The 12,934-nt window shown below is 51.1% G+C and overlaps 1 protein-coding gene across 5 annotated transcripts in view; it reads right to left on the bottom strand.

Annotated features, from left to right (window-relative positions):
• ninl (ninein-like) overlaps window positions 1-12,934 on the bottom strand; it is a 36,979-nt gene that overhangs the window by 3,506 nt on the left and 20,539 nt on the right. For 3 of the 5 annotated variants that reach the window (XM_042228860.1, XM_042228862.1, XM_042228863.1), the window contains 20 exons: window positions 12,661-12,797; window positions 12,031-12,171; window positions 11,762-11,936; window positions 11,518-11,628; window positions 10,231-10,317; window positions 9,028-9,166; window positions 7,569-7,634; window positions 6,769-6,890; window positions 6,591-6,671; window positions 6,169-6,299; window positions 5,948-6,085; window positions 2,893-4,194; window positions 2,259-2,363; window positions 1,911-1,980; window positions 1,498-1,665; window positions 1,178-1,294; window positions 970-1,083; window positions 594-740; window positions 360-509; window positions 172-285 (listed from right to left, as the gene is read on the bottom strand). In XM_042228860.1, coding sequence (XP_042084794.1) covers window positions 172-285; window positions 360-509; window positions 594-740; window positions 970-1,083; window positions 1,178-1,294; window positions 1,498-1,665; window positions 1,911-1,980; window positions 2,259-2,363; window positions 2,893-4,194; window positions 5,948-6,085; window positions 6,169-6,299; window positions 6,591-6,671; window positions 6,769-6,890; window positions 7,569-7,634; window positions 9,028-9,166; window positions 10,231-10,317; window positions 11,518-11,628; window positions 11,762-11,936; window positions 12,031-12,171; window positions 12,661-12,797 — 3,615 coding nt within the window. The remainder of the gene's footprint in view (window positions 1-171; window positions 286-359; window positions 510-593; window positions 741-969; window positions 1,084-1,177; window positions 1,295-1,497; window positions 1,666-1,910; window positions 1,981-2,258; window positions 2,364-2,892; window positions 4,195-5,947; window positions 6,086-6,168; window positions 6,300-6,590; window positions 6,672-6,768; window positions 6,891-7,568; window positions 7,635-9,027; window positions 9,167-10,230; window positions 10,318-11,517; window positions 11,629-11,761; window positions 11,937-12,030; window positions 12,172-12,660; window positions 12,798-12,934) is intronic. The other 2 variants (XM_042228861.1, XM_042228864.1) reach the window with 2 other exon arrangements.

Here is a 12,934-nt window from a genome sequence, read left to right as displayed (position 1 = left end):
ATGGATGGATGAATTATACTGCAGGCCTGGTTTTAGTCGCAAACGTTTCCATGATGACGAAGCATTGAAAGAATTTGTACGGAAACAAATTGGTTTCGAAACAGTCAAAGACTCGCTGCAGCCCTGGTTCCTGTTGATAAAACTCTTATCTGATTGGACCCCCCTGCAGACCTGGTCCTGGGCCTGGATCCGGGCCTCCTCCGCCTCACTCAGTCTGCTCTTCAGCTCCTTCTGCTCCTCGCTCAGTTTGTGGACCTTCACATTTTCCACCTGCAGCTCTGAGAGCTGAGCAAACATCGACCAATCAGCTTTAAGAATCTTGAGCAGACCCCGCCCCCCCAGCTGCACCTGGACAGTACCTGGTGTTGGAGCTCCTGGTTCTGGACTCTCAGTTTGCAGGTCTCTTCCTGCAGAGTGACAGAGGCCTGCTCCTCCTGCTCCTGCAGCGCCTGTCGGAGCTCCTCCTTCTCCCTCATCAGCTTCCTGACACCGGCCTCCAACTCCTCCACCTGAAACAGGAAGCAGCCAATCAGAATGATGGGGCCGCAGTCCAGTCATAGTCAACGTGGCGATGTCAGAGGTGGCGGGCTCACCCTGCTCTGAGCCTCCTGCAACTTCCTCTGTAGCTCCGTCGCATCCTGGGCGTGGCTGAGTTTCTCCTGACTGATGGTGGCAAGCTGAGAGCGAAGGAGCTCCGCCTCCGACTCCAGAGACAGCACGCTCTGCTGCAGCTTCTCCACCTGAAGGAATAAAAGGCTCTGTGATCATGTGACACAGACTGAGGCTTAAAGCTAGCTAACACTAACGTCCACTCGACGACCTCGTCCAAACGCCTTCACGCATGGCTGAAAGAGCGGAGTGTGACGTGGCCTGACCTTTGACCCCGAGGGTTAAACCTGTCCTGCGTTAAAGCTGCAGGTGTTGCTGTGCATTTTCTTGTTTTTCACATTTAATGTCTGCGATATCGACCTTTGTATTTCGCTCATCGGCGTCTCTCAGCAGTTTGGCCTTGTCCTCCTCCACCCATTGCAGCTTCAGAGTCACGGCGCTGAGCTCCGCCTCCAGCACCGGCTGGCGCTCCAGCTGAGAATGAAGCACAGCGAGGTGAGTGTCCTTGTTGACCTCATTAACAGCTCTGAGCTGGGATCCTGCACAGTTTTAATTCAGAACCTCCTACCTTCTCCTTGGAGGTGCTAAGCTCCGCCTCCAGCAGCTGTTTCTCCTGTGTCCAGGACGCCTGCAGTTGCAGCTTCTCCCGCTCGTGCTGCAGCGCTGCGTCCTGCAGCCGCCGCACCTGAAACAGCAGAAACCGTTCATCCGTCAGAGCTCACGGCAGATACACTCGTCGCCACATTCTCGACCCATCCCGTTCACACACTGGGGTCTCCGCGCTGCCGTAGCGGAGTGGCGACACCTCGCCACCGGTAAAATCTAAAGTGAAACGAGTGAAGAAAAAACAAAAGCGACAAGTGTGAGCATCATCGACGCTCAGCTTACCGTCACATGCTCCTCTTCCTGCTCCTTAGAAACCGTCGCTAGGCGCTCGTGCAGCATACGGACTGATTCCTGGTCTCCACGGAGACGGGTGCTGAGCTCAGCGTTGTCGGTGCTCAGCTGCAGGTTCCTGCTGCTCAGATCCAGAACCTCCTCACGATATCTGGAGTTCTGCACACATCATCATCATCATCATCATCAACCATAATCTGGATTTCTAAAACCTGAACCAGACATATCCTGGTTTGGAGAATCAGAAGCAGTGTAATCGGATTACATTTAAAGTATTAAACCCTGAGCGACACAGACATAAACGTGTTTGTAAAATCAAGAGAAATCTGAGTCTGGTGCAGACGGGTCACAAACACCTCGGCTTAAATCAGCAGATATTTCAGTGGAGTTTGGTCAGCGCTCACCTCTCTGTGCAGCCTCTCTTCTTCTTCTCTGCTTCTCTCGTGTTCTCTCTCCATCTCCTCCAGTTTCCTCCTGCAGGAGGAGAAGACGGCGTCATGTGGCTCTGCAGCATTAAATTATTAAATTTAACATTAAAGGGCGACAACATTAGAAGGATGCCGAGACCAGAGGAGAGTAAACCGGGTCAAGCTATCTCAGGTTTACGCTGAGCTCCTGACTCATCACGGCCCATGGTCACCTTTAGCCAATCAGATGACAGCAGGTTCTGCCTCACCTGCTCAGAAACAACCACCTGCCTGCACACCTGCGCAGCCTCAGGCGTGAGCTGCAGCTAGAGCAGCGGCGCTCACCTCTTCTTGGCAACCTCATCCTCCATCTTGTGGACTTCCTGCTGCAGGGCGCCGAGTCTCTCCTGGAGCGCTGCGTTCTCTGATCGGACCTCCTCCAGCTGAGTCCTGCGGCCCAAAACACAGAATCAGAACCGCGCTCTGCACCTCAGACAAACGCAGCGTCGTGATTGGACAGCAGCTCAGCCAGCGCTGTGAACACGCGCTATATTCATACAAGCGATGGTGCACAAACTGAAACACGCTGTGGTCGGAGGAGGCGGCTCAGAAACCAAAGGAAGCCGTTATTAATATCTTCAGCTCAGCACCTGCACAGGTGGGCACCATCGCTGCAGCCAGCAGTGGGCGAGGCTTCGTCTGGTTTCACAAACCGAGAGCACAGAGGCTCCACACGTCATCGTCATCATCATCATCATCATCGTCAATCAGATCAAACAGACTTGAATTATGAAGAAAGAATTTAAGGAAAGAAAAGGACAGACAGGAGGAGGGCGGAGTCAGTGATAAGTATTTTCATGCATTTAGATGATGTCATTCGGTTAGCGATGGGGTGAAGGGTCAGTCTGCAGCAGTGCATTGTGGGTCAGGCAGACGGAGGTTAGTCTCCGGTCTCCGGTCCGGCTCATGCTCCACAAACCTGCGTGCACCGGCCGGCTCCACCAGCTCTTCCAGAGCCAGAACCAGGTCCTCTAGCTCCAGCAGCTGCTTCGTCATCTTCTTCTTCTCCCTCTCCAAGTCTTCCTCCACCGTCCTCTGCCGGCTCTCGGAGTCCCGCAGAGCGGTCTGCAGCTGGAGGAGCTGCTCGCTGCTCGCCGGCTCGACCTGACCGGTCTTGGCGTTGAGCTGCTTGCGGAGCTCCAGGACCAGGTCAGCGGTGTCGTTGAGCTGGGAGCTGAGGTCTCGGAGGTGGTCTCTGAGAGAAGAGATCTCCTCCTCCATCTCCACGATCTGGGTGGAGAGCTGGTCGGTGAGCCGGATGTAAGTCCCGTTCTCCTGGCTCAGACGCCACACCTCCTCCTTCTCCTCCGCCAGGCTGGACCGGAGCAGCGAGGTCCGGCTCTGCTCCTGCTCCAGAGCCTCCTGCAGGGTCTCCTCGCCGCTCCTCCTCCGGTCCAGCTCCTCGGAGACGCCGTCCAGCTGCAGCTGCAGGTGGTCCACGGCCATGGCCTGCTCCTTCAGGTCCTGGATCAGCCGGGCGCGGTCCGTCTTAAGAGAGTCCAGTTCAGCCGCAAGTCTGGAAACTGACTCAGCTTTGCTCCTGAGCGCCTCCTGCAGGTTCTCCAGCTCCGCCCTGAGGGAGGAGACCGTGTGCTCGCGGGCTCGGAGCTGAGCCTGTTGCTGGGCGACGGTGCAGGAGAGCCGGTTGCAGCTTCCTGCCGCCTCCTCTCGGTCCTGCAGGAGGCACGCGGACGCAGCCTGCAGCTCCTCCAGCTCAGCCTTTGTGTGGGACACCTGAACCTGAAGCTCCTCCTCCCTGCTCCTCGCTAGCAGCAGCTCCCCCTCCGCCGAGCTCTTCTCCGAGGCCAGGCGTTTGTTCAGAAGCTCCTGAGACTCCAAGAAGGCGATACTCTCCTCCAGCTGCGCGCAGGCCTCCTCCAGCCGAGCCTCCAGCTCCCCGCTCCGCCTGTAAGACGCCTCTAGGTCCTCCTTCAAATTGGCCTCTGATTGGCTGGACGCCCGCAGGACATCCTGCAAACCGGAGACTTGCTCTTTCAGGAGCCGGACCTCTTCCTCTTGCCGTTCCTCCATGCTCCTCTTCTCTTCCCGGGCTCGCTCCTCACTGCACAGTTTCTCCTGCTCCGCCTGCACGAGCCTCCTCTCCCAGAATCCTCTCTGCTCCTGCAGCCGCCGGCGTTCCTGGTGGAGCTGGTGCAGGAGGCGGCGCTGAGCTTCACCGTGCTGCATCTTCATGTGAGCGAGCTGCTGCTCTGACTCCTCCCTGCTCCAGGAGACGCAAAACCAGCCAAGCGTCCATAATTCAACATGCACGTACAACAACAACAACAGGAACTGTGTCGGTTCATTTTATTTTGAAAAAACAGGAACTCAGAGCACCTAAGCCAGGGGTCGGCAACCTTTAACACCCAAAGAGCCACTTGGACCCGGTTTCCACGCAAAAGCAAACACTGGGAGCCGCAAATAGTTTTTGAAATCTAAAACGAAGATAACACTGTATATGTTGTTGTTTTACCTTTATGCTTTGTGTGAACAACTAAAGTAAGTAAAGTTTATTTATTAAGCGCTTTTCACAGACAGGCAGTCACAAAGTGCTGCACACAAATATTAAAATAAACAATACAATCAATAGACATTATACACAATGTAAAGAATTTAAAATACGTGGATCAACAAAAGGCTTGTTTGAACAGAAAAGTTTTTAACTGCTTTTTAAAAGAATCCACAGAGCAACTAAGGTGTGCTGTGCTTATGAAATCCATGAAGTGCTACAGAGAAAATTACATTTTATTTATGTAATTAACACATTTTGAACTCTTAAAGAAATATAACAAAAGGAAAGCTGAACTAAAATGATCCAGCAAACAAAAACTGTTGTGAGCCACCCTTATATCGCCTTTGGGCTTTTGGAGCCTTGACCTGACTTTTAAAAAATAATTGGAAAAAAAGCACTATGCTGCTGAAAAATGAAAAATAGATATTTGCAAAATTCTGCCTAAATATGTATTTTACCTGGTTAATGTGTGTGGCGGGGCGTGGTCTGCAGCGCCGCTGCAGGGGGGGGGCACCTGAGCGGCACCCGCAATGGCGGGGCGTGGTCTGCAGCGCCGCTACAGGGGGGGCGGACTCATCTGAGCGGCACCCGCAATCACGCCTCGCCGCCTTAACCTCTGCGCTCTCTCTGCTGTTGTGTTGGTATGTGTCGGGCTGTGAGCTGCAAAGCTACAGCCGGCTGTGTGCGCACAGCAACCGTGTGTGAAAAGCGTGTTCATGCAAACATCGTCGGGTCTGCCGTGATATGTTTACAACGGGACTTCTGCTCCTGAACCTCTGCGCACAGCGTCTGCAGGTCGGGGCTGTACGAAGTCACTTTCATCTTTACAGGACTGTAAGCTGTCGTCTGTGAGGCGTGAGCGGTGTTTGTTTTTAACATAGTTCACGGTGGAGAACAGCTGCTGACATAATGTGGATCCGAAGATCCATAATTGGCCTACCTGGGGTTGAAAGTCTCGATAAATGCACGGCGTTTCGGCGGGTACACCGGCTTCCGCGAGTGTGACGCTTATTTTGAGCGATGAAAAATAATAAAATATAATTTTATTTTTATATTTCAATATCACAATAATCTTCCAGTTTAGAACTACAAGGTAAAAAAGAAACAAACAAATAAAATACACTTCAGCTAAATACTTTAATTTATTTTCCCAAACCACGCGGAGCCGCAAAATAAAGACTAAAGAGCCGCATGCAGCTCCGGAGCCACGGGTTGCCGACCCCTGGCCTAAGCTTTTATGTCTCAGAGCTTTTATTTTGATAGTCACAGGAAGGCTGCTAAACTAAGTGTGAGGTTTGAATGGGTGGAGTGTCGACCGTGTGAGACAGACTCAGGTAAAGAGTCGAGCTTCATGATTGGTTTAAACGTTTGATGCAGGGTCAGGCTACATGTCGGCACTCAGTGATGATGTCATCGGGTATCATCACACCTCCGCTGACGTTTTTATGAGGTCATCACCTACCTGACCAGCATCACCTCCTGATCCATCTTCAGCTTCAGCTCCGCCTCCAGCTGGTCCTTCTCAGCGCTCAGCCGCTGCACCAGGTTACCGATCTCTCTGGCGAAGTTCTGCTCCAGCTCGGCGCGCTCCCGCTGCATCCTGGGAGCATAACCGGGGTCAAAGGTCAGAAACAGAGCGGGTCCCACAGCCTGAGGTACAAATCCTCAGATAGGTAACGTTACCTGCGCTCCTGCTCGTTGCTCCGCCCTCCTCCATGCTGGATCTGAGTCTGCAGTTTGTCCACGGTCTCCTTCAGCTGCTTCACCTGCTGCTCCACCTGAGACTTCTGCTCCTCCAGCTCGCTGATCTCCAGCTGACACACAGGTGAGAATAAAACCAGAAAATTTAAGTTCAGCTGCCTCCAAGGTTCAGCTCCACCTGCTGCACCTGCTGCAGCACCGTCCTGACGTGGATTTAAAGTTCAGTTCAAATGTGGAGGAAAGCAGGGATACTGGGAACCAGCAGGACTCCATTCCTTTAAACTGGGACATCTGAACAAAAGTGGAAACGTCAGAGACGAGCAGTGTGCAGCCGTCTCTGACGGTGTCCCGTCGCAGGAACTTTGTTTCTGGTACGACAGCTTTTAGTGCGACACCTTCCTTACCTTGAAGGCCTGAGAGATGTCCTTCCGCTCCACCTCCATGCTCTGCCTCATCTTCTCCAAGCTGCGCTCGTAGTAGTTCATCTGTGGAGGAGGAGGAGGAGCAAGTGTCATGGTCTGAAGGCTACACACTGCGTGCGATGTGTGTGTGTGTGTGTGTGTGTGTGTGTGTGTGTGTGACCTGCGTCTCCAGCTGGATGTTGAGCTGCTGCAGCTCCTCCTCGTGTTTCTGCTTCAGCTGTTCCAGGGCCAGTTCAGTCTGGATGCTGACGGCCGGGCCCGAGTCGTCCAATGAGCACAGAGCTGAGAGAGAGAGAGAAAGAGGGGTGGGGCTCCAATCAAAATTTTGGTTCACATGTTGCCGTAGTCGAGTTCCTTGGAATCGTTAGCCTGCCTGCTCGATCCCACTTATAGGTTCCTGCACTCTGGCTACGATCAGCTGATTCCAGGTGTTGCAGGAGAACAGTAACACGGTCAGCGTGGACGTAACTTTGAGTTTTATTGCACGAGAGCGTGATGGTGAAGCGGACACTGCTCCAGGACTGAAACAACTGCATCATACTGCAGCTAGCCAAGAACCCAGAGTGACGCTAAAGCCGAGTGAATGCTGACCCCAGACCAGCACCGTGATAAAGTGAGCCGCTGCTGAACTCAGCAGGTGACAGATGATGAGCCTCCGTTTCTACCTGTCCATATTTCTACAGTAGAATCACCATGACGACCGCTTTGAAGTCTCATGTCTGATTTGTGTTCATACATGAGTGAGGTCACGTGTGTTGGTGTATGTGGGGCTGCAGCCTCAGGTGTTTATTGTTAAATGGTGATTATGAGACAGCGCGTTTCATTTTACAGAGAAACATGTAACGAGCAGTATAACGAGTGGGAGTAACTAAGTAATCACAGGAAGTCTCAGGAGGCTGGCTCAGCCAATCACATACAGCCCTGTGTGACTGAGTGTGTGTGTGTGTGTGTGTGTGTCACCTGCTTTATCAGCCGGCTCCAGTTTCTTCCTGACCCGAGGAGACGAGCAGTGCTTCACGCCCGAGTCTAAACAAAAACACAAAGACCAAACCAGCTCTGAGAAACCGGAACACACACACACACACACACACACACACACACACACACACACTTACCAAGAGACATGATTAATTCACACCGAGACTGAAACCTGTGGGTCTGTGTGTGGGCGTGTCCACACCTTACCTGTAAATCCAGTTAAAGTCTCTCAGCAGGTTTTACAGCCTCATGTTCACGTCAGACAAGAAAACATGAACCAACCAATCGACCGATCGGTGATCTGGACATTTGTTTGCTTCTCTCTCATTTTTGTGTCTGACAAACTTTCGTGAGAGTTTTTGTGCGTCTGATTAGAGGAGATAAAACTGAGCAACCAGCAGTCAGCTTTGACATCAATAGCTGTGTCCAAATTCATGGGCTGCGTCCCCCTGAGGACCCGGCCTTCGTGGTCTACGTGGGCCGGGTCCTCAGAAGACCTTTGAATTTGCGTCTCGGTGGAATTTAAAAAACTCGGCCGTCTCACACTTCTGTTTAATCAGTTTTCTGTTTGACGTTTATTCAGCTGTGTGAAAACCACCCGGGGGATTAATAAAGTTTTATTTAATCTAATCTAATAACTTTAATCTCAGCCAAACTGATTTACTCACAAACAAACAAAACACTGAAAAAGCCAAACAATAACATTTTTAAGTTATCCGAGTGACTCGTATATCATGTTTAACCTGAGTAGCGAAGACCACGGGGGGGCCTGACAACGATGTGCAGGGAGTTCGCTGTTGTCCTGGGTCAGCTGTCGAGCTGGTGGGTAACAGACGTGTCTGAAAACATCGAAGCACTTTTGCAAATATGTGATGTCCTGATAAACTGAGCAGATATTTGAGGTTTACACAGCTACATTCTCGCCTAAAAATATGTTAAAAGTTTATTTTGTGACCCAGAAAGAATAATAAGAATAATAAGAGTAATATTAAAACTAACTAGCTGCCGCCATTGTTGGAAACTGAAATTGTCTGGTCCGCGCTATGAATTCTGGGATATGGTGGGCCACGAAGGACACACCCGACCCATCCTTCAAATCTGGGGAAATGAAGGACGCATTTGTCGGCTGCATTCGGAGGAGTCTACGAATTTGGACAGCCTTCAGCGCGTCGCTGTGACGTAATCAGATGCGGCCTCAGGAGGACGCAGCCTTTGGACACCCCCCCCAATGTGAATCGAGCGTTTTTATTGGACGGTTTTCTGCAATGTGAATCGAGCATTTTTATTGGACGGTTTTCTAGATTCAGGCACAGCGGCGCCCTCTCCTGACAGGAACGGGTTCACTTTAGTGCGTCTGTCTGCTGTTTTTCACAAAGCCTAGAGGGTGAACGGGTTTGTCGTGTCAGGAGCTTTTGTGTGTATTTGTGTGTCGTTGTGTTACCTGAGTCTGACTCCGAGTGTTGCTGGTTCCAGCTCAGCGCGTTGGCGGCTCCAGCACGCCGTCTGCACTTCCTGTTTCTCCTCTGATTCTTCAGCAGCTCCAACTCTGAGCTCAGCTCATCATTTCTGTCCTGCAGCTCCTGAACGCGACACACACACACACACACACACACACACACACACACACACACTTTCAGTGCTGATACACACAGTCCTGTACCTGCCTAAATGCAAATACAGAGGAAACAGCTGTTTGGCTGCAATGCACATGTGACACGATGATGTCCAAACAGCTGTTTTTACAGCTGCCCCCCTGAGGCTGGTGACTCGATGAATTGATCCTCAGCAGCAGAGATGCTCTGGCAACCAGGCTCACAGCTGCCTGCCTAACGAGCTCACTCTGCCAAGATTCATCTTAAACACGTCTCTTTCAACTGCTGCTGTGTCCAGTGTTTGCTCTACAGCCATCATTTTACCCTCAACGTCGCCATCGTTGTTCTCTTTCCAACACCGAGTCTTTCAAAGCTCAGAGATGCAAACGTTTTAAACTGTGTGGATCCAAGTGGAGGGATCACATTGAATCACTGAATGAGTAAAAAGAATGTGAACTTTTAATATTCATTCAGATGTTTTCTGACTTTAAATTTTCTTTTCTCATTTCTTAGGTTTTTCTAATTTACAATTAAAACATTTTCAGCTATTTTCCAACTTCTTCTTCTGTGTAAACGTCAACGTTTAGCAGTTCAGCACCTTTGTTTTCAGGTTAAATTCTGTTTTTTTTATCTCATTCAAATTTTTTTAACTTAAAATTCAGCAATTAATTCATTTCAGTGCATACATTCAGATTTCAGCATTCACACTGCAGTTTCTTCAGAAAATGCACTTTCTAGTTTATATTTGCTGTGTAATTAAAATTACATTTTAATTTGAAAGGACTTCCTGTCATCCGTTTCCTGGGAAGCCTTCACCTGCTGTGGTCTCTACACGGCCTCAGTATTAACGTTTGCTGCCTGCCTGCGTTTGATTGGCTGAGAGGACACATAGTCCAACACTTCACAGCTTACATTCAAAGCTGCAGACCGCTGCCTCATCACCACACCAACACTCAGGTCTGTAAATGAAATGTGCTTCAAACAGATTGTTTCTGCAAAATCATCGTGCCCTTCAAAATAAAAGCGTGACAATTTAAGGCGGTCGGTCTTACCCGGCACTGCTGCTCGTACTCTTTGATGATTTCAGAGAATCTTTCCTCATGACTCAGACCAACGCTGGACGGGTCCAAACCGCCAAACTGCCAAAACAAAAACAGCAGTCAGTCGATCATCAGCTGCTTTAAACCGAAACGTAAAGTCACGGAGAAACCAAGTCAGAGGAAAGCTTCATTAATCATTCATCAGAAACAAGCTGGAGTTACCCAACACCAGCTGCAGTGTGTCATCGACACACATGCACACACCCACACATCAGAGTTTATGGTCTGACGTTTGGCGTCTCGCTGTAGCGCGTCTTACATCCCTCGCTAACAGCGCTGTCAGGTGTGTGAATTAAAGCTGCTACATGTGATCTAGTTATGGAAACGCATTCTTTTCTTTCCGTGCATCACGTCACCCAGAGCACCTGTGTCCTGGGTCACTTACCCAGAGTACTGGGGTACTGCAGGGGTACTGCAGGGGGCCCCACAGTCAAACAAATAAAAGCTGTAATTCATTATATTAGCTTTGATACTAACGGCTGTTATAAGGAATACTTCACCAGCAGTAAGTTCATGATTGATCCACAACCTTTAAAATTACAATCAGTGAACTCTGTTCATCAGGTTTTCTGTTCGTGAACGTTTTTAATTTTCCGTGTGATCCCGTCTGAATCCAGCCCTGAGTCCGAACAAGGTCTGAAAACAAGAGGAGGAAATGCTTCATCTGCAGTCGCGATCCACGTAGAGACCACCAACCAGCTTCGCGCTGTAGTCACCTGCAGCTTTTATTTTGAAGGCGCTCAGGTCACGTGAGATTGCCAGACGAGGTGCAGGAAGTGGCGGTCACCCGCTCATCTTCACTGTGACATCACAGAAGCGATCCAATCACCTCTGGCGAGTCTCACGGAGTGTGGAGCAGCAGCTGACCCACTCTCCACCGTCTTACTCGTTTCTCCCACTTCAGGTAAACTCCGCCTCCTTTCCCTTCACGCCTCACTCCTGCTCCCGTCTTTAAATCTGATAAATTTGCTGAACAAGTTGGAAGACTTTCAAACTCTTCTGTCACAGTTTGCTGGCTGAAAACATTTTTTCCTCATTACAGCCGGGAGCTGCTGTCGCTCGTTTAACGACAAAACTGGAAGAAGAACAGATAAACTCTGGGACGCGTGACGTAAGATTAGGTGTCAGAGGCGCACAGCGTGAGAACGGAGCCGACTGATGACGCTGTGAGTCAGACCGAGCTCTGGCCGTAACCTGGCGTTTAACCTCGGCGGCGGCGTAAAGGCTTTCTTTGCTCACCTTGTCACTCAGCATCTGGTCCAGGTCTCTCTGCAGTCGCCTCGCTGAGCCTTCGGCTTCAGTCAGCTTCATCTTCACAGCGTTCAGCTCCTCCTCCAGACGACCGTTCTCCTGAAACGACAGGACGCGCTCAGCGCTTCACGCCTCTGATTTTCAATAACCGATCTAAACGACTGATCACAAACTGCTCGTCCTGATGGGGACCTGTGACTAAACATGACAGAGGAGAAGCGGTGTAGCACACCTGCACGGCGCTGCAGAGCTCCTCCTGTAGTTCCACCTCCTGCGCTCTGAGCAGCTGCAGCTCCTCCTGCAGAGCGCCGCGCTCTCGCTCTATGTGCTGCAGCAGCGCCTCGCTCTCCTGCTCTGTCTCGCTGCGCAGAGTCGTCAGCCTATCGCGGAAGTCCTGCTCCAGGTCCCTGCCAATCACAGAGCGGCTCGTCAGCACACGTGCACACGGCGGCAATCGTGCTATCAGTGTAGAGCGCAGCAGGCACAGAGCCCGACCCTTACCTGATCCGGCTCTGGTTGAGTGTCTCCATGCTGGCGTGCCGGTCGTCCACCTCTCTGACCAGCTGCAGATTCCTGCGGTCGGCCCGCTCCAGGTCGGCCTTCACCTTGTCGCGCTCCCTGCAGGCCTGCTCGGCCACCTCCCTGAACACAGACGACAGAGAGCTCAGGGTTCAGCTCCTCGTCACAGAGCTCTGCTCCGTCACTGCGGAGGTCAGAGCAGCACAAACATCATCGTCACCAACCAGCTACCAAGAGCTTCAGACTGAAGCTCAGAGCACTCCCAGAAATCCCAACATACCAGATCAATCTGTGATTATTACAGGTCATTATCAGTGGAGACATCAATAATCCAGGACAGGACTGTCTGAGGAGGCTAAACTCTTCTGATTTTAGTACTGAGCCTTAGATGAGCCCCTGAAATCTCAGTGTGGGAGAGAGGGAGGAGTTGTGACATCTAAATGCTGTGCTGTATGTAGGAATGAGGCGACATGAGGCACGAGCACAAAAACAACTGATTTAAAGTTAAACACAGGACACTAAATCCTAAACCTGCAGACGCAGCACAGGGCGCTGCTCCAGCCCCGCCTTGAGCAGCGCCCTGCGTTTCCTTGGAAAGTTCATCAAACCTACTGCAGGTGCTGGATCTCGATCTTGTAGGAGATGAGCGCCGCCTGGTGGATGCCGTTCCCGCTGACCAGCAGCTCGTTGTCCAGTGCCAGCGTCAGATCTGCCAGACTGAGGCGCTCCTCCAAGGGGAAGTCCAGAGTCTGCAGGGACATACACAGCTGGAGTCACTCACTCACATGCCATTATCAGGAACATCTGTCCAGCTGAGCCCGCCTCAGGTCACATGATTCAGTTCAACAATCATTAGAAGACATAGCATACATTTACACTGCTATGC

This window comes from Haplochromis burtoni, unplaced genomic scaffold, assembly GCF_018398535.1.
Source record: "Haplochromis burtoni strain Fernald_Lab_line unplaced genomic scaffold, NCSU_Asbu1 Contig_359, whole genome shotgun sequence".
Taxonomy (NCBI): Eukaryota; Metazoa; Chordata; class Actinopteri; order Cichliformes; family Cichlidae; genus Haplochromis; species Haplochromis burtoni.
This window is presented reverse-complemented; position numbering and strand designations above follow the sequence as displayed.